Source organism: Anomaloglossus baeobatrachus, chromosome 5, assembly GCF_048569485.1.
Source record: "Anomaloglossus baeobatrachus isolate aAnoBae1 chromosome 5, aAnoBae1.hap1, whole genome shotgun sequence".
Classification (NCBI taxonomy): domain Eukaryota; kingdom Metazoa; phylum Chordata; class Amphibia; order Anura; family Aromobatidae; genus Anomaloglossus; species Anomaloglossus baeobatrachus.
Window position 1 is genome coordinate 80,850,722 of NC_134357.1, and position 21,238 is coordinate 80,871,959.

The 21,238-nt window shown below is 50.5% G+C and overlaps 1 protein-coding gene across 2 annotated transcripts in view; it reads left to right on the forward strand.

Annotated features, from left to right (window-relative positions):
- The window catches only part of NSMCE4A (NSE4A component of SMC5/6 complex), a 126,167-nt gene that overhangs the window by 90,712 nt on the left and 14,217 nt on the right, over window positions 1-21,238 (forward strand). The window contains exons 8-10 of one of the 2 annotated variants that reach the window (XM_075352326.1): window positions 1,821-1,869; window positions 5,093-5,184; window positions 18,970-19,039. In XM_075352326.1, coding sequence (XP_075208441.1) covers window positions 1,821-1,869; window positions 5,093-5,184; window positions 18,970-19,020 — 192 coding nt within the window. In that variant the 3' untranslated portion in view covers window positions 19,021-19,039. The remainder of the gene's footprint in view (window positions 1-1,820; window positions 1,870-5,092; window positions 5,185-18,969; window positions 19,040-21,238) is intronic. The other variant, XM_075352327.1, reaches the window with a different exon arrangement.

A 21,238-nucleotide genomic window follows, 5' to 3' on the forward strand; every position in this document is an offset into this window, starting at 1 on the left:
TTTGCCTTACCCACTTTTCTTTCATTCCTTCAATCTGGAATGGACAAGGGTTTGTCACTCGGCTCTCTCAAGGGCCAAGTATCGGCGCTCTCCGTGTTTTTTCAAAAGCGTCTAGCCAGGCTTCCGCAGGTCCGCACGTTCCTGCAGGGAGTTTGCCACATAGTCCCACCTTACAAGCGTCCGCTGGAACCCTGGGATCTTAACAGGGTTCTAACGGCTCTTCAAAAACCACCTTTCGAGCCGCTGCAGGATGTCTCTCTATCACGTCTTTCGCAGAAGGTGGCCTTCCTAGTGGCAGTCACATCACTTCGGAGAGTGTCTGAGCTCGCAGCGCTGTCATGCAAAGCCCCCTTCCTGGTGTTTCACCAGGATAAGGTGGTTCTGCGTCCGGTCCCGGAATTTCTCCCTAAGGTGGTATCCCCTTTTCATCTCAATCAGGATATCTCCTTGCCTTCATTTTGCCCTATTCCAATTCACCAGTGTGAAAAGGATTTGCACTCTTTGGATCTTTTGAGAGCACTCCGGCTCTACGTGTCTCGCACGGCGCCCCTGCGTCGTTCAAATGCGCTCTTTGTCCTTGTCGCTGGCCAGCGTAAGGGCTCTCAGGCTTCCAAGTCAACCATGGCTCGGTGGATCAAGGAACCGATTCTCGAAGCCTACCGTTCTTCTGGGCTTCCGCTTCCTTCAGGGCTGAAAGCCCTTTCTACCAGAGCCGTGGGTGCGTCCTGGGCATTGCGGCACCGGGCTACGGCTCAGCAGGTGTGTCAGGCAGCTACGTGGTCTAGTCTGCACACTTTGCCGAAGCATAGGTATGCACTTGATAGTGTTTCGTGAGACGCCTGTCTAGGTAGGCGAGTCCTTCAGGCGGCGGTTGCCCACCTGTAAGAGGGGGCCGTTTTCCGTCTCTTTTTATCGAGGTATTCTTTTACCCACCCAGGGACTGCTCTTGGACGTCCCAATTGTCTGGGTCTCCCAATGGAGCGACAAAGAAGGGAATTTTGTTTACTTACCGTAAATTCCTTTTCTTCTAGCTCCTATTGGGAGACCCAGCACCCGCCCCTGTACCCTTCGGGCTGTTGTTCTTTTGTGTACACATGTTGTTCATGTTGAATTGTTCTGGGTTCATGGTTTCAGTTCTCCGAACATCCTTCGGATTGAATTTACCTTAGACCAATTTATAAGTTTCCTCCTTCCTGCTTTTGCACCAAAACTGAGGAGCCCGTGATGCACGGGGGGGTGTATAGGCAGAGGGGAGGGGTTTACACTTTTAAGTGTAATACTTTGTGTGGCCTCCGGAGGCAGAAGCTATACACCCAATTGTCTGGGTCTCCCAATAGGAGCTAAAAGAAAAGGAATTTACAGTAAGTAAACAAAATTCCCTTCGTTCCCCTATTTTCCCCTTCTAAAATTGGGGTGCGTCTTATAAAACAAAAAAAACGGTACATCAGCCCTGCACACTGCAGTAATGTATTTATGAACAGACAGATGCACTTATTTCTCAACACATACAGTTGTATGAGAACGAAGGGACGGGGGTTGATTTACCATATTTTTGTGGCAATACCTCAGCTAAGAGCAGATTCATCTACAAGGTGTGTAAGCTGAAGTAGGAGCATCCAGTCCTGGGTATCTATAATTCCTATTAATTTCACTGGTGTAGCCTAGTCTTTGTAAAATTGTCAAAAATTGTAATTACAGGCCTCCAATTTTTTGCCGTATGAGGTTTCTTTTACTTGTTTTGCAGTACTTAAATCGTGACTAAAGTTTACCAAACATAAGTAATAAACTAACTTTTTTTTTTTTTTAATATATATATAAAGGATGGATTTGCAAGAATAATGCTTGACCATGATAAATTACCAATAATAGGTAAGGTAAAATTCTGCACTACAAGGTACACTTTTTTTTTTTTAATATAAATATTGATATTTTTTTATTTGCCATAGGGGAGACATGGTCAAAAGAATCACAAATACTACAGCGAGTGAAATAAGTTCTGAACACGTCACCAATAAAAATATGAACACTTCTAAGTAAATATATTACTAAAGGTGCTATTTTACATGAATTTCTCACCAGATGTCTGTAACAACCCATCCAATCCACACAGGCAAAGTAAATCGTATCATATATGTCCATAAATTTAGTGAATGAAATAATGAGAAATGGCACAGGGAAAAAGTATTTAACACGCTTTCTGAAATGTACTTAATACTTCGTACAGAAGCCTTTGTTGTTGATGACCGCTTCAAGACGCCTCCTGTATGTAGAAAATAATCGCATGCATTGCTCAGGTGTGATTTTAGTCCATACAAACACTCATCATATCCTGAATGGTTCCAGTGGTTCCAGTGGGCTCATTCTATGATCTCTGAGCTTTAGTTCCTTCCATACATTTTCTATTGGATTCAGGTCAGGTGATTGCCTTGGCCATACTAGCAGCTTTTTCTTTCTCTGAAAGAAAAAGTCCTTGGCTGTGTGTTTGGGATCTTTGGCTTGCTGAATTGTTCATCCTAGTTTCATCTTCACCACCCTGGTAGATGGCAGCAGATCTTTATCAAGAATGTCTTGGTACATTTGTCCATTCATGCTGCCTCAATTTTCTGAAGTTTTCCAGTGCCATATCCTAAAAAACAGCCCCACACCATGATGTTCCCACCTCCAAACTTCACTGTTGGTATGGTGTTTCGGGGTGATATGCAGTGCTTATTCGTCTCCAAAACATGGTGTGTATTATGGCATCCAAACATTTATGGGCAAAAGGTGAAAACGCCAGGGTGAGCAAAGCGACCAACAAACATGGCTCAGTTACACCAGTTCTGTCAGGAGGAATGGGCCCAAATTCCTACCAACAATTGTGAGAAGCTTGTGGAAGGAGATCCAAAACGTTTCACCCAAGTAATACAGAGTAAGGGCAATGGTACCAAATACTAATGAAATGGATGGAAACTTTTGACTTTGCGGGAAGAAATAAAATGTCTTAAAAGATATTCTTTCTCTTTCTCTTTCTCTCTCTCATTATTTTGGCAAATAAATAATTTTGGTTTCTAATTGACTTAAAACGGGAAAGGTTTATTCTGATTTCATGTCAGATAGTGAGAAAAACATGCAGACGTGTCTTTATAGAGCGCTAAGGGGAAAAACATACAGATGTGTCTTTATAGAGAGTGGAGGGAAAACCTGTAGATGTGTCTATAGAGAGCGGAGGGAAATCCTGCAGATGTGTCTTTATAGAGAGCGATGGGGAAAAACGTACAGATGTGTCTTTATAGAGTTTGGAGGGAAAAACCTGCAGATGTGTCTTTATAGAGAGCGATGGGGAAAAACATGCAGATGTGTCTTTATAGATAGTGTATGTAAACGTCTGGTTTCATCTGTATTTACTTAGAATATTGCTGACTTGTTCGATACTTATTTCACCTTCTGTATACACCAATCCCTGGTCTCCACTCCACGCTCAGCCAGTCTGTGGATGCAGCCGTCCGGTCACTGGTGGTCGGTGACATCATTCCTCCAGGACTCGCAGGGAGCAAAGCCCAGGAGATAGTGTATCTTCGTTTATTGCTTTATTTCCATGGATGATCCTTTCTGGAAAATGTAACCAATCAGCAGAGAACAACTTTATTTATAAAAGCCCATGCAATAAAATGTATGACCAGTCAGAGGTTTGGCTCGTCGGCCTGGGATAGCTGTAGTCACAGATATTTTCCTAGGATATGTTGATGTCATCTGTTATACAGGCAGTCTATATCGGACACTGTTGCTGCAATACTTGATGTGTGAATCCTGGACTGTTGCGTCACTAAGTGAAGGTTCTGGCTCTCCTACTTTTGTTACTCTCCAACTTCAGCAACGATTCCTTCACAAATGGCCAATAATTAGTAATACCAGATTACTAGAGTAAATTAGCGAACATCACTGTTAGGCCTTGTGCCCACAAGGCATTGTTTTAGCGTTTTTTCCTTGCTTTTTTTAAATCAATAAAAGCAAGGAAAAGGCATCCAGCAAAGTCTGAGAATCCTGACTTGCTGTGCACATGTTGCTTTTTTTTTCCTTGCTTTTTCTGTTGCTGAAAAAAGAAGCAGCATGTCAATTGTCTCTGCATTTTTTTTTTCTCTGCTTTTTTTTCCCAATTGACTTTAATGGCGTCAGTGAAAAAGGCTGGAAAAACCGCATGTGTAATACCCATGTTGCTTTTTTGTGCGTGCTTATGTGCTTTTTTTTTTTTTTTTAAATCACTGGGGTTCTCTGCAGCCTCTTTACCGTGGGACCTACTGCAGGGAACTCCGGTGACGTCACAAGGTGAATTCAGTTCATGCCGGTGAATTACCGGGGTTTCCTGTAGATGCACCGATATGAACTCTGTTCACTTCTCCTTGCCTCTAGGGTACCTACAGCACAGAAGTTCCCTCCAGCAAGGTTCCATGGTAAAGACCACAAGGCCTAGGTGCAGGAAGCCTCGGTGATCCACTGGCATGAACTCGATTCACCTTGTGACATCAACGGGGTTCCCTGCACCTAGGCCTCGCTTTCTTTCCCGTAAAACCTTGCTAGAGGGAACTCCGGTGACGTAAGTGCCTTGGTCTGTGAGGTGATCCCTACCTCAGTAACCTGGGGTCATCATGGTGATGACCCTGGATTACTATGGCAGGGATTGATCGCTAAGGAGGGGTAAGTGACTCCTCCCCCTGCCTCCTGAATGCTGTGATCACATTGATGACAGTATTCAGGGGGTTAAACTGCCGGGAGTGGCGCAGGCACCGCTCCAGGCAGTGAGAGTTGTAACATCAGCCAGAGACCCGGCGACAATCGTGGGAGTACAGCACCTGAACCTCCGCAATTGCCATGACCAAAAAAGCATGGAAAAATAGCACGTTTTTTTTGGGGGGGGGGTTAGCAACTTATTTCCTGCAAGTTTAAATCATAACATTTCTACCGGCTTCAGCTCCACCCAAAATTAACTCTGACTCATTGATTATGATTGTCTTTGTTGCAAAAATAATGAATTTATTGTTATTAGTTATAGATATATGGACTCTCTACATGGTCTCACAGTACATCTCTAAAGTTCTCTTCTGCTTTCTTTTACTAGAGCCGATAGCTCAGGAAAGTGAGTCCCAGGTTGACAAAGATAACCAGCCCAGATATCAAGGTGTCATCAGTCTAAGTCATCAGGAATGGACGGTAAGAGCACAGATCTTACTTTACTGAATTAAAGGGGTGGTTCACCCATATTTCTTTATCGTTCCTATGGGAGACCCAGACATTGGGTGTATAGCTTCTGCCTCCGGAGGACACACAAAGTACTACACTTAAAAGTGTAGCTCCTCCCTCTGAGCCTATACACCCCCTGGAGAACCAAATCTAGCCAGTTCATTGCTTTGTGTTCAGGAGGCATACATCCACACATGCATTCTCATCTGATTTTTCATTTTTGGAAATAGTTTGAAGAAAAGCGGGTCCAAGCCTGGACCCCCGGCATGTCCCTTCTCACCCCACTGTGTCGGCGGTGCTGTTAAGGTTGATTCCAAGGCTGGAGCCTTACATGCCGCGCTCCTTCACCATCCCTCGGGCTCTGGATTGAAGTAGGAGCCAGCACGGTTCTCCATGCTTGCAGGAGACCGGTCTCCATCCGCAGCCCTTCAGGATCCTGCTGGACGGAGCACTCACCCCCAGGGACTTGGAACCCTGCGTCTCAGCAAGCTAAGTACCTGAGACGTTTATATTCTGGGGGTCCCTGTATTTTATTATGGTGGGAGAGTGTGCTGAGTGAGTTTTCTGACATTTCCAGCCGGTTCTCTGGCTGTCGCCTGAGAACCGCGCCGATGGTGCCTGCGCGCCGGCCGCATCGCTCAAATTTAGGCCCCGGCTTCGCCGGAGGCCTACTTTCGATTTCACTGCCCTCGCATGTCATTCATGCAGAGGGACAGTGCGGCTCCGCCCAGCGGCTGGTTTGCATAGGGGAGAGACACTCCTCACTGAGTTCATGTCTCCTCCCCTGTAAGTCTAGTTGGCCCTCCAGATCCCGCTCTCAGAGTGAGCCCCGCCCCCTCTCCTCGCTCCGGTGCCATTTTATCAGTGTTTTCTCTGCGATCATCACTGGCTGCAGCATCCCTGCTGAGGTGCTTGGGGGTCCGGGCTTCGGGATCTGGAGGGCACACAACACCGCTCCAGCGGTCTGGTAAGCCACAACCTCTGGTTGTGGGCCTCTGTATATACTCTCTGGGGGTCACTCTTCAGCAGCATGTCACACACGAGGAGCAAGGCTCCAAAGCTGTATTCAGTATGCTCTGCATGTAAGCTCATACTGCCCGAACCAAGCACCTATCCACATTGTGATGCCTGCTCTAACCTGACATTGCCTCAGCCTGGAATCGCACCCCCAGTGGTCTCTCAGGCTGCTCCTGCTCCTGTGGCTGAACCCCCGGCTTGGGTAGAATCCTTAACCAGGTCTATCTCCCAGTCTTTTGCTGACTCCATGGGACAGCTGTTCCAGACTTTGCTGAACATGCATCAGCCCCCTTCACAGGTTGCCTCTGCTGCTAGGGCTCTCTCAGCGGAGCTCACAGAGGATTCATCATCTGGTCCCAGACCCCGTCCTCCTAAGAGGAGACGCAGGACTCCATCTCCTTCCTCGTCCCGCGCCTCTGTTTCAGAGGCTGACTCGCAGGACGAGGAGGATGCCTTTACAGGGGGCTCGGAGGCTACCTCCATGTGCCCCATTGATCTGTCCGAAAGTGACTCAGATGTTAGTGACTTGATTGCGTCCATTAATTCTGTACTGGACCTCAATCCGCCAGTATCAGAGGAGCAACCCTCTCTGGCAGGAAAGCACCAGTTTACCTTGCCTAAGAGGACAAAGAGTGTGTTCTTTAACCACTCCAGTTTTCAGGCCGCTGTGTCCAAGCCTAGGGCCTGTCCTGACAAACGCTTCCCGAAGCGTGGCTCTGATGACCGTTTTCCCTTTCCACCTGAGGTGGTCAAAGAGTGGACTCATTCACCAAAGGTAGACCCCCCGGTGTCTAGACTCTTAGCCCGGAACGTGGTATCAGTGGCTGATGGCACCTCTCTTAAGGATTCCACTGACCGCCAGGTTGACCTTCTGGCCAAATCTGTATATGAGGCGGCAGGGGCCTCGTTCTCCCCATCTTTTGCAGCAGTGTGGGCTCTCAAAGCCATCTCTGCTTCTCTGGAGGAGATGCATTCCCTCTCCAGGGAATCTATGCCTGAAATGGTTGCCTTAACTTCCCAAGCTTCCGCTTTTTCGTCCTATGCCATGTCTGCCATGCTGGAGGCTTCTCACCGCACTGCGGTGGCTTCGGCTAATTCCCTCGCTATCCGCAGGATCTTGTGGCTCCGAGAGTGGAAGGCAGATGCTTCTTCAAAGAAGTACCTTGCTGGGCTCCCTTTTGCTGGGTCCAGGCTATTCGGTGAACAACTGGATGAAATTATTAAGGAAGCTACTGGCGGGAAGAGTACTTCCATGCCGCAAACCAAAACCAGGAAACCTGTCCAGGGTAGGAACCAGTCGAGGTTTCGTTCCTTTCGTTCCTCCAACTGGTCGTCCTCTAAGCCCTCGGCCTCGTCCTCTAACTCAGCCAAGGACCGAAAATCCAACTGGCGCACAAAGGCGCTTCCACAGAAGACCGCAGGAGCTGCTACCACTAAGGCAGCCTCCTCTTGACTATCTGTCCGTGCCAGCAACGTCCTTAGTCGGTGGCAGGCTCTCCCACTTTGGCGACGCGTGGTTTCAACACGTCTCTGATCAGTGGGTGCGGGATGTCATCTCCCACGGCTACAGGATAGAATTCTCTTCCAGCCTGCCAAACAGATTTTTTCTGTCAACTCCCCCCTGCTCCAAGGCCGCCGCCTTCTCTCAGGCCGTGGCATCCTTGCAGGCCGACGGAGTAATTATACCGGTTCCCGCCCGGGAACGGTTCAGAGGTTTCTACTCAAATCTCTTCCTAGTCCCCAAAAAGGACGGTTCCTTCCGGCCCATCCTGGATCTCAAGCTTCTCAACAAGCATGTTCAGGTGCGGCATTTTCGCATGGAATCTCTGCGATCAGTCATTGCCTCAATGACCCAAGGGGATTTCCTGGCATCCATCGACATCAGAGATGCCTATCTGCATGTGCCAATTGCAGTTTCTCACCAGCGTTGGCTACGTTTTGCAATCGGAGAGAAACATTTCCAGTTCGTGGCTCTCCCCTTCGGGTTAGCCACGGCCCCTCGGGTATTTACCAAAGTCATGGCAGCAGTGATTGCGGTTCTGCACCTCCAGGGGTTGGCAGTGATCCCTTACCTGGACGACCTTCTAATTAAGGCTTCATCCAGCGCAGACTGTCAGCGGAGTGTCTCGCTCACTCTCGCCACTCTAGCCCAATTCGGGTGGCTGGTAAATCTGCCCAAATCCACTCTGACTCCGACCCAGAGTCTCGCGTACCTAGGGATGCAGTTCGAGACTCTGCCGGCGCTCGTGAAGTTGCCCTTGATCAAACAGCAGTCCCTCCAACTGGCGGTGCGCTCTCTGCTGAGGCCCCGCCGTTATTCCATCAGGCACCTGATGCAGGTGCTGGGTCAGACGGTGGCGTCAATGGAGGCTGTTCCCTTTGCCCAGTTCCATCTGCGTCCTCTGCAGCTGGACATTCTCCGCTGTTGGGACAAGCGGCCTTCCTCCTTGCACAGGTTGGTGGCTCTGTCGCCACAGACCAGGAGTTCTCTTCAGTGGTGGCTTCGGCCCCTCTCTCTGTCTCAGGGACGCTCCTTCCTGGCTCCGTTCTGGGTGGTTCTCACCACGGATGCCAGTCTATCCGGCTGGGGAGCGGTATGTCTCCACCACCGAGCACAGGGCACTTGGACTCCGTCCGAGTCAGCCCTCTCGATCAATGTGCTGGAAACCAGAGCCGTGCTCCTGGCTCTCCTAGCCTTTCACCATCTATTGGCGGGCAAGCACATCCGAGTCCAGTCAGACAACGCGACAGCGGTTGCCTACATCAATCACCAAGGCGGGACACGCAGCCGCCTGACAATGTTGGAGGTACAACGTATCCTTCAATGGACGGAGGACTCCAAGTCCACCATATCCGCAGTCCACATCCCAGGCGTGGAAAACTGGGAGGCAGATTATCTCAGCCGTCAAACCGTGGACAGTGGCGAGTGGTCCCTGCATCCGGCAGTGTTTCAGTCAATCTGCCGCAAGTGGGGCACTCCGGACGTGGACCTAATGGCATCCCGTCACAACAACAAGGTTCCCGTTTACGTGGCTCGCTCCCACGATCCTCATGCCTTCGCAGCGGATGCTCTGGTTCAAGACTGGTCCCAGTTTCGTCTGTCCTACGTGTTTCCCCCTCTAGCTCTCTTGCCCAGAGTCCTGGGCAAGATCAGAATGGAGGGCCGTCGGGTCATCCTCATTGCTCCGGACTGGCCCAGGCGAACTTGGTACCCAGACCTGCTCCATCTGTCCGTAGAGGTGCCGTGGCATCTTCCGGACCGTCCAGACCTTCTCTCACAAGGTCCGTTTTTCCGCCAGAATTCTGCGGCTCTCAGATTGACGGCGTGGCTCTTGAGTCCTGGATCTTGACTGCTTCTGGTATTCCTCCTGAAGTCATTTCCACCATGACTCTGGCTCGGAAGTCTTCCTCGGCCAAGATCTATCACAGGACTTGGAAGATTTTCCTGTCCTGGTGTCGTTCTTCTGGCCATGCTCCTTGGCCTTTTTCCTTGCCGACCCTTCTGTCCTTTTTACAGTCCGGTCTGCAGCTAGGACTGTCCCTCAATTCTCTCAAGGGACAAGTCTTGGCTCTGACAGTGCTGTTCCAGCGGCGTATCGCCCGGCTGGCTCAGGTCCGCACCTTCTTCATGCAGGGCGCGTCTCACATCCTTCCGCCTTACCGGCACCCCTTGGATCCCTGGGACCTCAATTTAGTCCTCACGGCCTTGCAGAAACCCCCCTTTGAGTCTCTTAGGGAGGTTCCTTTGTTTCGTCTTTCACAGAAAGTGGTCTTTCTAGTGGCCATAACTTCCCTCAGGAGAGTCTCTGATTTGGCTCTCTTCGGAGTCACCTTTTTTGGTTTTTCATCAAGACAAGGTGGTTCTCCGTCCGACCCCGGACTTTCTCCCTAAGGTGGTTTCTCCTTTCCACCTTAACCAGGACATTACTCTGCCTTCCTTTTGTCCGGCTCCTGTTCATCGCTTTGAAAAGGCGTTGCATACTCTGGATCTGGTGCGGGCGCTCCGGATCTATGTGTCTCTCACCGCCGCTCTTAGGCGGTGCACCTCTCTTTTTGTGCTAACCACAGGTCGGCGTAAGGGCCTCTCTGCTTCTAAGCCGACCTTAGCCCGTTGGATTAGGTCGACCATTTCAGATGCCTACCAGGGTTCTCAGGTGCCTCCCCCGCCGGGGATCAAGGCACACTCGACCAGAGCTGTCGGTGCCTCTTGGACTTTCAGGCACCAGGCTACGGCTCAGCAAGTCTGTCAGGCTGCCACTTGGACTAGCCTGCATACCTTCTCGAATCACTGCCAAGTGCATGCTCATGCTTCGGCAGATGCTAGCTTGGGCAGACGCATCCTTCAGGCGGCTGTCGCCCATTTGTGAAGTAAGGCTCTGCCTACTTCTCAGTTTTTTCCGTTTATTCCCACCCATGGACTGCTTTGAGACGTCCCAATGTCTGGGTCTCCCATAGGAACGATAAAGAAAAAGAGAATTTTGTTACTTACCGTAAATTCTTTTTCTTGTAGTTCCGTATTGGGAGACCCAGCACCCTCCCTGTTGCCTGTTGGCAGTTTCTTGTTCCGTGTGTTTTCACCGGCTGTTGTCGTGGACAGAGGCTCCGGTTGTTCCGGTTCTTGCTCTGTTTTTACTTGTGGGTGGCTATTCTCCTTCAGCTTTTGCACTAAACTGGCTAGATTTGGTTCTCCAGGGGGTGTATAGGCTCAGAGGGAGGAGCTACACTTTTTAGTGTAGTACTTTGTGTGTCCTCCGGAGGCAGAAGCTATACACCCAATGTCTGGGTCTCCCAATACGGAACTACAAGAAAAAGAATTTACGGTAAGTAAACAAAATTCTCTTTTTTTTATTGTCTAGTTCAATATTATATTGAGAAACAATGTTTCTTTTTCGCTCCTAATTGGGAGACCCAGACAATTGGGTGTATAGCTACTGCCTCCGGAGGCCGCACAAAGTACTACACTTAAAAGTGTAAGGCCCCTCCCCTTCTGGCTATACACCCCCCCCGTGGGAGCACGGGTCCCTCAGTTTTTTGCTTTGTGCGAAGGAGGTCAGACACGCACGCATAGCTCCACTGTTTAGTCAGCAGCAGCTGCTGACTATGTCGGATGGAAGAAAAGAGGGCCCATACAGGGCCCCCAGCATGCTCCCTTCTCACCCCACTTTCTGTCGGTGGTGCTTGTTAAGGTTGAGGTACCCATTGCGGGTACGGAGGCTGGAGCCCACATGCTGATTCCTTCCCCATCCCCATTAGGGCTCTGGGCGAAGTGGGATTTTACCGGTCTCCAGGCACTGAGACCGTGCTCCATCCGCAGCCCCTGGAGAAGCCGCTGGGTATGGAGCTGAGTATCGTCAGGGACATGGCCCTGCTCCGTCAAGGTACTCTGTGTCCCCGTGCATACGCGCGCACACCGCAGCATTGCTGGGTGTGATAGTGCTCCGGGGACAACAGCGCTGCTGCGCTTGTGCCATTTCCTCACTTCAGCTTAGCTGAGTGGGTAGACTCAGGGGGAACGGTCGCGCCGGCCGCTGGGACTGCGACGCGGCTGGGACTTGTGGTGCGCCGGGGACTTCCGCGCTGACCGTGCATATATCACGGCCGCGCTTATTACTACAGTCCCCGGCTTTTGCGGCCTAGTTCGTTCGTTCCCGCCTCCGCACCTGCCAGTCAGGAGGAGGGCGGGACGCTGTACAGAGCATCAGCGCTGAGGGCTGGAGTCTTTTTTACATACTCCAGCCCTCACACCAGGCACAGTAGGACGCAGTTTCCCGCACTTTTGTTTGTGGCACGCCCACGGTCCGCCCCTCTTCACAGAACGCCGGCAGCCATTCCTGCCTGCACGCTGAGCTGCAGAGGGGAGACTGGGAGACCCAGACACGGGATTCTACGGCCTCATACCCGCTGTTCAGCGGGCGGTAAGCAGCCCTCAAGGGCTCACCCCCACTTGTGCCGTTTGTATACTGAGTATTTTGTGTTTGCAAATACTTTGTACTGTACAGTCGCTGGTGATTCTCGGCTATATACCCTCCTAGATTACAAGGAGGCAACAGCATGTCGTCCGCTAAACGCAAGGGTGCCAAGGCACAGACATTATATGCTGCCTGTACCGCATGTGGGGCTGCTCTACCGGCAGGTTCCACTGACCCCCATTGTGTGCAGTGCTCGGCCCCTGTGGCACTTGCACAGCCGGGGCCTCTGCTGGACGTGACCCAGGGTGTACCACCTGTGAATGCTGTCCAGATGACAGGAACGGAGTTTGCAGCTTTTGCTGACAGATTGTCTATGACCATGTCAAAGATTCTTGAAACATTGCAGTCTAGACCAGTAACTCAGACCATGGACACTGTTGCATCATTGCTCCCTGGTCCCCCTCAGCTGGAACACTTCCAAGCTCCGGGGGTGTCACATGCACCCCAGGGTGACGACTCTGACTCGGACGACAGTCCCAGACAACCTAAGCGGGCTCGTTATGAGGGGCCCTCAACTTCGTCTCACTGGTCAGGGTCCCAGCGGGACGAATCTTTGGGTGATGAGGCGGATGTAACTGATCAGGATTCTGATCCTGGGACCGCCCTCAATCTGGATACACCGGATGGTGACGCCATAGTGAATGATCTTATAGCGTCCATCAATAAGATGTTAGATATTTCTCCGCCAGCTCCTCCTGCGGAGGAGTCAGCTTCACAGCATGAGAAATTCCATTTCAGATATCCCAAGCGTAAATTAAGCACTTTTCTGGACCACGCTGACTTTAGAGATGCAATCCAGAAACACCACGCTTATCCTGAGAAGCGGTTTTCTAAACGGCTTAAAGATACACGCTATCCTTTTCCCCCTGACGTGGTCAAGGGTTGGACCCAGTGTCCCAAGGTGGACCCTCCAATCTCGAGGCTTGCAGCTAGATCTTTAGTTGCAGTAGAAGATGGAGCGGCACTTAAAGATGCCACTGACAGGCAGTTGGAGCTCTGGCTGAAATCCATCTATGAAGCTATTGGAGCGTCGTTGGCGCCAGCTTTCGCAGCCGTATGGGCACTCCAAGCTATTTCAGCTGGGCTTATACAAGTCGACTCGGTCACACGTACATCTGCTCCGCAGGTGGCACCATTGACCTCTCAAATGTCTGCATTCGCGTCTTACGCGATTAATGCTGTCCTAGACTCTACGAGCCGTACGGCGGTGGCGTTGGCCAACTCTGTGGTTTTGCGCAGAGCCCTGTGGTTGAGAGAATGGAAGGCAGATTCTGCTTCCAAGAAGTGCTTAACCAGTTTGCCTTTTTCTCGTGACCGATTGTTTGGGGAGCGTTTAGATGAAATCATTAAACACTCCAAGGGTAAGGACTCATCCTTACCTCAACACAGACACAACAAGCCCCAACAAAGGAGGGGTCAGTCTGGTTTTCGGTCCTTTCAAGGCTCAGGCAGGTCCCAATTCTCCTCGTCCAAAAGGACTCAAAAGGATCAGAGAGGCTCAGATTCTTGGCGGACTCAGTCACGCCCAAAAAAGACAGCAGGCAGAACCGTTACCAAGACGGCTTCCTCATGACTCTCAGTCTCCTCTTTCCGCATCCTCGGTCGGTGGGAGGCTCTCCCGCTTTGGCGGCATATGGCTGTCACAGGTCAAAGACCGTTGGGTGAGGGACATTCTGTCTCACGGGTACAGGATAGAGTTCAGCTCTCGTCCTCCAACTCGTTTTTTCAGAACTTCCCCACCGCCCGACCGAGCCGATGCTCTGCTGCAGGCGGTGGCCGCTCTAAAGGCGGAAGGAGTGGTGACTTCCGTTCCTCTTCAGGAACAAGGTCACGGTTTTTACTCCAATCTGTTTGTGGTGCCAAAGAAGGACGGGTCCTTTCGGCCCGTCCTGGATCTAATGTTGCTCAACAAACATGTAAAAACCAGGAGGTTCCGGATGGATTCTCTACGCTCCGTCATAGCCTCAATGTCTCAAGGAGATTTCCTAGCATCAATAGACATCAAAGATGCTTATCTCCACGTGCCGATTGCGGCATCAGCGTTTTCTACGCTTCGTTATAGAAAGCGAACACCTGCAGTTCGTAGCGTTACCTTTCGGGCTGGCAACAGCCCCTCGGGTCTTCACCAAGGTCATGGCAGCAGTAGTAGCTGTCCTGCACTCGCAGGGTCACTCCGGGATCCCGTTTTTGGACGATCTACTTATAAAGGCACCCTCTCAAGAGGCATGCCAACACAGTCTGAACGTGGCACTGAAGACTCTCCAGAGTTTCGGGTGGATTATCAACTTTTCAAAGTTAAATCTAACCCCGACCCAATCACTAACATATCTTGGCTTGGAGTTTCATACTCTCTCAGCTATAGTGAAGCTTCCACTGGACAAGCAGTGCTCTCTGCAGACAGGGGTGCAATCTCTCCTGCAGAGCCAGTCCCACTCCTTGAGGCGCCTCATGCATTTCCTAGGGAAGATGGTGACAGCAATGGAAGCAGTCCCTTTCGCGCAGTTTCATCTGCGGCCTCTACAATGGGACATTCTCCGCCAATGGGACGGGAAGTCGACGTCCCTCGACAGGGATGTCTCCCTCTCTCAGGCAGCCAAGGACTCTCTCCGATGGTGGTCTTCCCACCTCATTGTCAAAAGGAAAGTCGTTCCTACCCCCATCCTGGGCGGTGGTCGCGACAGATGCGAGCCTATCAGGGTGGGGAGCAGTGTTTCTTCACCACAGGGCTCAGGGTACGTGGACTCACAGAGAGTCCACCCTTCAGATCAATGTTCTGGAAATCAGAGCAGTCTATCTTGCTCTGCGAGCCTTCCAACAGTGGCTGGAAGGCAAGCAGATCCGGATTCAGTCGGACAATTCCACAGCGGTGGCGTACATCAACCACCAAGGGGGAACACGCAGCCGGCAAGCCTTTCAGGAAGTCCGGCGGATTCTGACGTGGGTGGAAAACACAGCATCCACCATATCCGCAGTTCACATCCCAGGCGTTGAAAACTGGGAAGCAGACTTTCTCAGTCGCCAGGGCATGGACGCAGGGGAATGGTCCCTTCACTCGGACGTGTTTCAGGAGATCTGTCGCCGCTGGGGGATGCCGGACGTCGACCTGATGGCGTCACGGCACAACAACAAGGTCCCGGTTTTCATGGCACGGTCTCACGATCACCGAGCTCTGGCGGCAGACGCCTTAGTTCAGGATTGGTCGCAGTTCCGACTACCTTATGTGTTCCCACCTCTGGCATTGTTGCCCAGAGTGCTCCGCAAAATCAGGTCCGACTGCCGTCGCGCCATTCTCGTCGCTCCAGACTGGCCAAGGAGGTCGTGGTACCCGGATCTGTGGCATCTCACGGTAGGCCAACCGTGGGCACTACCGGGCCGTCCAGACTTGCTGTCTCAAGGGCCGTTTTTCCATCTGAATTCTGCGGCCCTGAACCTGACTGTGTGGCCATTGAGTCCTGGATCCTAGGGACCTCAGGTTTATCTCATGATGTTGTTGCCACCATGAGACAGGCTAGGAAACCATCCTCCGCCAAGATCTACCACAGAACGTGGAAGAGGTTCTTATCTTGGTGCTCTGCTCAGGGAGTTTCTCCCTGGCCATTTGCATTGCCTATTTTTCTTTCCTTCCTGCAGTCTGGGTTGGAAAAAGGTTTGTCGCTTAGCTCCCTTAAAGGACAAGTCTCTGCGCTATCCGTATTCTTTCAGAAGCGCCTGACGCGACTTACTAAGGTACGCACGTTCCTGCAAGGGGTCCGTCATATCGTTCCCCCTTACAAGCGGCCATTGGAACCCTGGGATCTGAACAAGGTTCTAATTGCTCTCCAGAAGCCGCCTTTCGAGCCTATGAAGGAGATTTCCTTTTCTCGGCTTTCACAGAAAGTGGCTTTTCTGGTGGCGGTCACGTCTCTTCGGAGAGTGTCAGAGCTGGCGGCGTTATCTTGCAAATCTCCCTTCCTGGTGTTTCACCAAGACAAGGTAGTACTGCGTCCAATTCCAGAGTTTCTTCCCAAGGTGGTATCTTCCTTTCATCTCAATCAGGAGATCACTTTACCATCTTTGTGTCCGCATCCAGTTCACCAATTTGAAAAGGGTTTGCATCTGTTGGACCTGGTGAGAGCACTCAGGATCTACATTTCCCGCACGGCGCCTCTGCGCCGTTCGGATGCACTCTTTATCCTGGTCGCTGGTCAGCATAAAGGGTCGCAAGCTTCCAAATCCACCCTTGCGCGGTGGATCAAGGAACCAATTCTTCACGCCTACCGTTCTGCTGGGCTTCCGATTCCTTCTGGACTGAAGGCCCATTCTACCAGAGCCGTGGGTGCGTCCTGGGCATTACGGCATCAGGCTACGGCTCAGCAGGTGTGCCAGGCGGCTACCTGGTCGAGTCTGCACACTTTTACCAAGCATTATCAGGTGCATACCTACGCTTCGGCGGATGCCAGCCTAGGTAGACAAGTCCTTCAGGCGGCGGTGGCCCACCTGTAAGAAAAGGGCTGCCTGACAGCCCGATCACGAGGTATTCTTTTACCCACCCAGGGACTGCTTTTGGACATCCCAATTGTCTGGGTCTCCCAATTAGGAGCGAAAAAGAAGAAGGGAATTTTGTTTACTTACCGTAAATTCCTTTTCTTCTAGCTCCAATTGGGAGACCCAGCACCCGCCCTGTTTTTTCTTAGGGTATTTGTTTTTCGGGTGCACATGTTGTTCATGTTGATAAGTTAAGTTCTCCGATATTGTTTATCGGATTGAATTTGTTTTGAAACAGTTATTGGCTTTCCTCCTTCTTGCTTTTGCACTAAAACTGAGGGACCCGTGCTCCCACGGGGGGTGTATAGCCAGAAGGGGAGGGGCCTTACACTTTTAAGTGTAGTACTTTGTGCGGCCTCCGGAGGCAGTAGCTATACACCCAATTGTCTGGGTCTCCCAATTGGAGCTAGAAGAAAAGGAATTTACGGTAAGTAAACAAAATTCCCTTCTTCTCTCAAATACGTTGTGTTGGCAATAGTGCCTGTGAGAGGCGCTATTGCAGACCTATGTTCCCGCTCCAGTGACATCACCGTCAAGTGCAGTCTTCCTGACTCACTGAGCCCATCTGCTCCCTGCACCCTCCTCTCTCACAGCACAGCGCATCGCGTCTCTTGCTTGCAGCGTTCTGCTGTGAGGGAGGAGGGAGGGGGAGCAGGGAGCAGATGGGCTCAGTGAGTCTGGAAGACTGCAGCCGGCTGCACAGATGTGACGTGTGCAGCACTTGACGGTGACGTCACTAGACGGGGAACAGCGGTCTGCAATAGCGCCTCTCACTGGCACTATTGCCAACACAAGGTATTTAATAGAAACATTGTTTCTCAATATAATATCAAACTAGACAATAAAAAATATGGGTGAACCACCCCTTTAAGGTTTGAGAACCTTTCTAGCTTTTACTGAGAGAGCTACAGATTTTGCCGGGAACTGCTCTAAGGAGGATGTAAAATTACATTGCTGCCATTCAGTCATGGGTGGCCAGAACCTGCCGGAGTAATGCTGCTCTTAGACAGGCCGATAATTGAAGCATAAGTATTCCCAACTTTGGGCCCCTATGACTAGCCTAGGAATTGGCTAACGAACAAGCCAAAGATTCATTGTTCAGGTGTGAGGATATTTATGCCAGCGTCAAAATCATCCTAAGGCCTTGTTTGCACGCTACTTTTTTTTTTTTTTTGCTGCGTTTTTGCTGCTTTTTTTGGTACAGTTTGTGGTCCTAAACTGCATGTATGACCTTCCCCAGCAAAGTCTATGAGAAATCCGAAAGGCTGTGCGCATGTTGCTTCTGTTTTTTTTAAGATTTAACATTTTATTGGTTTTCATAATAAAAGCAATTCCAAACATTGATGTGCAAAAATAGAGAAAATAGCATCATTGTACCATGAATATCAACAATCTATAGCACAGAGGCAGGAATCACTTAAGAAAAGAACAAAGGAGAGAAGGAAAGAGTGAAGAAGGAAGAAGAAGAAGAATAGAGAAGGAGAGAGATATGCAACGAACACCCCTACCCGTCCGGTACAAGACCCATAATTGAAGAGCACTCAGGAAAATATTACTCTGTTCTCACGAGTGCATGTCACAGTCTACTTCGTGTTACAGAAACCAGGACTAGTCAGGAAAGATTCAAAATGGAACCACTTCGTAGCGGTGGTCTCCACTTCATTACGAGATTGGGCCAGAATTCTTTCCATCCGGTAAATTATGTCCACCTCACTTATCCATTCCTGTTGCTTCTGTTTTTGCCTGCAGTTTCAGTTGCAGAAAAAAGAAGCAGCATGTCACTTCTTTTGTGTGTTTTTCCCTGCGTTTTGCCATTGACAATGTTAAAAATAACGCAGGAGCAAAAACGTACCCAAACGCGACAAAAAAGCACCTAAAACACGGCAACGTGCGGTTTTTTTGGCCATGGGTGTGTTTTTGTGCCAGAGGGTGCCTCATGACGTGATCACAGGACCTCATGGATGCCATGACAGGAGTCAAAAAATGACCTTCCTGATCTGTCAGCTATGGTGGCCTGTTGGACCCTGCCAACAGCATGAAAGAGGCAAAACTTAAAAAAATAAACATATTAATGTGGTATCGCTCTAATCGTGCTCAACCACGAAATATAGCTGTTCACTTTTAACAAACTGTGAATTGCATAAAAAAGCTATTCCTGAATTTCCGTTTTATGTTTATTCTGCCTTCCAAAAATGTGAAATATATAATGTGTATGTAATATATATATATTTATTTTTCCTTCAAGGAAATTGTGGAGACATTTGAGATTACAGAACCTATGATCCCTCCCCTGTGAACAGAAGCACCAGTCTTATGTGAGTAGCTCCCTATTGCTGATGATGATGTTTTGCAGATAGGGAATATTATGTGTGTAATCGGGTCTCAAACATTTTTTGATCAACAATTTTTTTTTTTCCTTGCGATTTTGTTGTAAAAGGGGTTGGTCACTACTTTTTTTTTTTTTTTTTTCATGGCCACTCCATAAGATACACCATCAGATCTCTGGGAGTGTGCAACACTCAGCACCCCTGCCGATCAGATGTTACTGCCATCGAACAGAAGTTCTCAGATGCTGCCAGAACACCACGGCTCCGTCATTTCTACAGTGACTGCGGCCGGATGCTGAATATCCACCCTCTATTCATGTGAGTCTGCAGTACTATAGTTTTGAGGACCGCCGTGTTCTAGCGGCATCTGAGAACTTCCAGTAACATCTCATCATGGGGGGTACCGGGTGTCGCACCTCCACCGATCAGATATTGACGGTCTATTCCTAGGATGGGCCATCAATTAAAAAAAAAAAATGGCCAACCTCTTTAAGGCTATGTTCATACAGGGCTTTTCTTTATCGTTCCTATGGGAGACCCAGACCATGGGTGTTTTAGCTTCTGCCTCCAGAGGACACACAAAGAACTACACTTAAAAGTGTAGCTCCTCCCTCTGAGCTTATACACCCCCTGGAGAACCAGATCTAGCCAGTTTATCGCTTTGTGTTCAGGAGGCATACATCCACACATGCATTCTCATCTGATTTTTGATTTTTGGAAAGAGTTTGAAGAAAAGCGGGTCCAAGTCTGGACTCCCGGCATGTCCCTTCTCACCCCACTGTGTCGGCGGTGTTGTAAGGTTGATTCCTAGGCTGGAGCCTTACATGCCACGCTCCTTCACCATCCCTCCTGGGCTCTGGCTTGAAGTGGGAGCCAGCACGGTCTCCATGCTTAGCAGGAGACCGGTCTCCATCCGCAGCCCTTCAGGACCCTGCTGGACCGGAGCACTCATCCCCAGGGACTTGGAACCCGGCGTCTCAGCAAGCTAAGTACCTGAGACGTTTATATATTGGGGGTCCCTGTACTTTATTGTTGTGGGAGAGTGTTCTGATGTGTTTTTATGACATTTCCGGCGGGTTCTCTGGCTGTCGCCTGAGAACCGCGCCGATGGTGCCTGCGCGCCGGCCGCGCCGCTCAAATTTAGGCCCCGGCTTCGCCGGAGGCCTACTTTCGGTTTCACTGCCCTCGCATGTCACTCATGCAGAGGGACAGGCTCGGCTCCGCCCGGTGGCCGTTCTGCAAGGGGAGGGACACTCCCCACTGCAGTGTGTGTCTCCTCCCCTGTAGATCTCTATGGCCCTTCAGATCCCGCTCCTCAAGCAAGTCCCGCCCCCTCTCTTCGCTCCGGCGGCCATTTTCTCAGCGTTCTCTCTGCATTGCAGCGCTGGTCTGCAGCATCTCTGCTGAGTTGCTGTGCTTGGGGGTCCGGGCTTCGGGATCTGGAGGGCACACAACACCGCTCCAGCGGTCTGGTAAGCCACAACCGGTCTCCGGTTGTGGACCTCTGATTATACTCTCTGGGGTTCATTCTCTGGCAGAGCCCCCACTCCAGCAGCACGTCTCACACGAGGAGCAAGGCTCCAAAGCTTTATTCAGTATGCACTACATGTAAGCTCCTGCTGCCTGAACCGAGCATATTCCCACATTGTGATGCCTGCTCTAACCTGGCGGTGCCTCAGCCTGGAGTCTCACCCCCAGTGGTCTCTCAGGCTGCTCCTGCTCCTGTGGCTGAACCCCCGGCTTGGGTAGAATCCTTTTCTTTGTCGCTCCATTGGGAGACCCAGACAATTGGGTGTATAGCTTCTGCCTCCGGAGGCCACACAAAGTACTACACTTTAAAAGTGTAACCCCTCCCCTCTGCCTATACACCCTCCCGTGCATCACGGGCTCCTCAGTTTTATGCTTTGTGTGGAAGGAGGCACACATCCACTCATGCATTCTCAGATTAGTTATATCGGTTGGAAGAAAAGAGGACCCACACGGGGCCCCCGGCATGTTCCCTTCTCACCCCACTATGTCGGCGGTGCTGTTAAGGTTGAGGTACCCATTGCGGGTACAAAGGCCGGAGCCTCATGCCGTTTTTCCTTCACCATCCCTTAGTGGCTCTGGGAGAAGTGGGATCCTGACCGGTCATCCTAGACAGGAACGTCTCTCTGTCCCTTGCAACCAAGACGTCTCTTCAGTGGT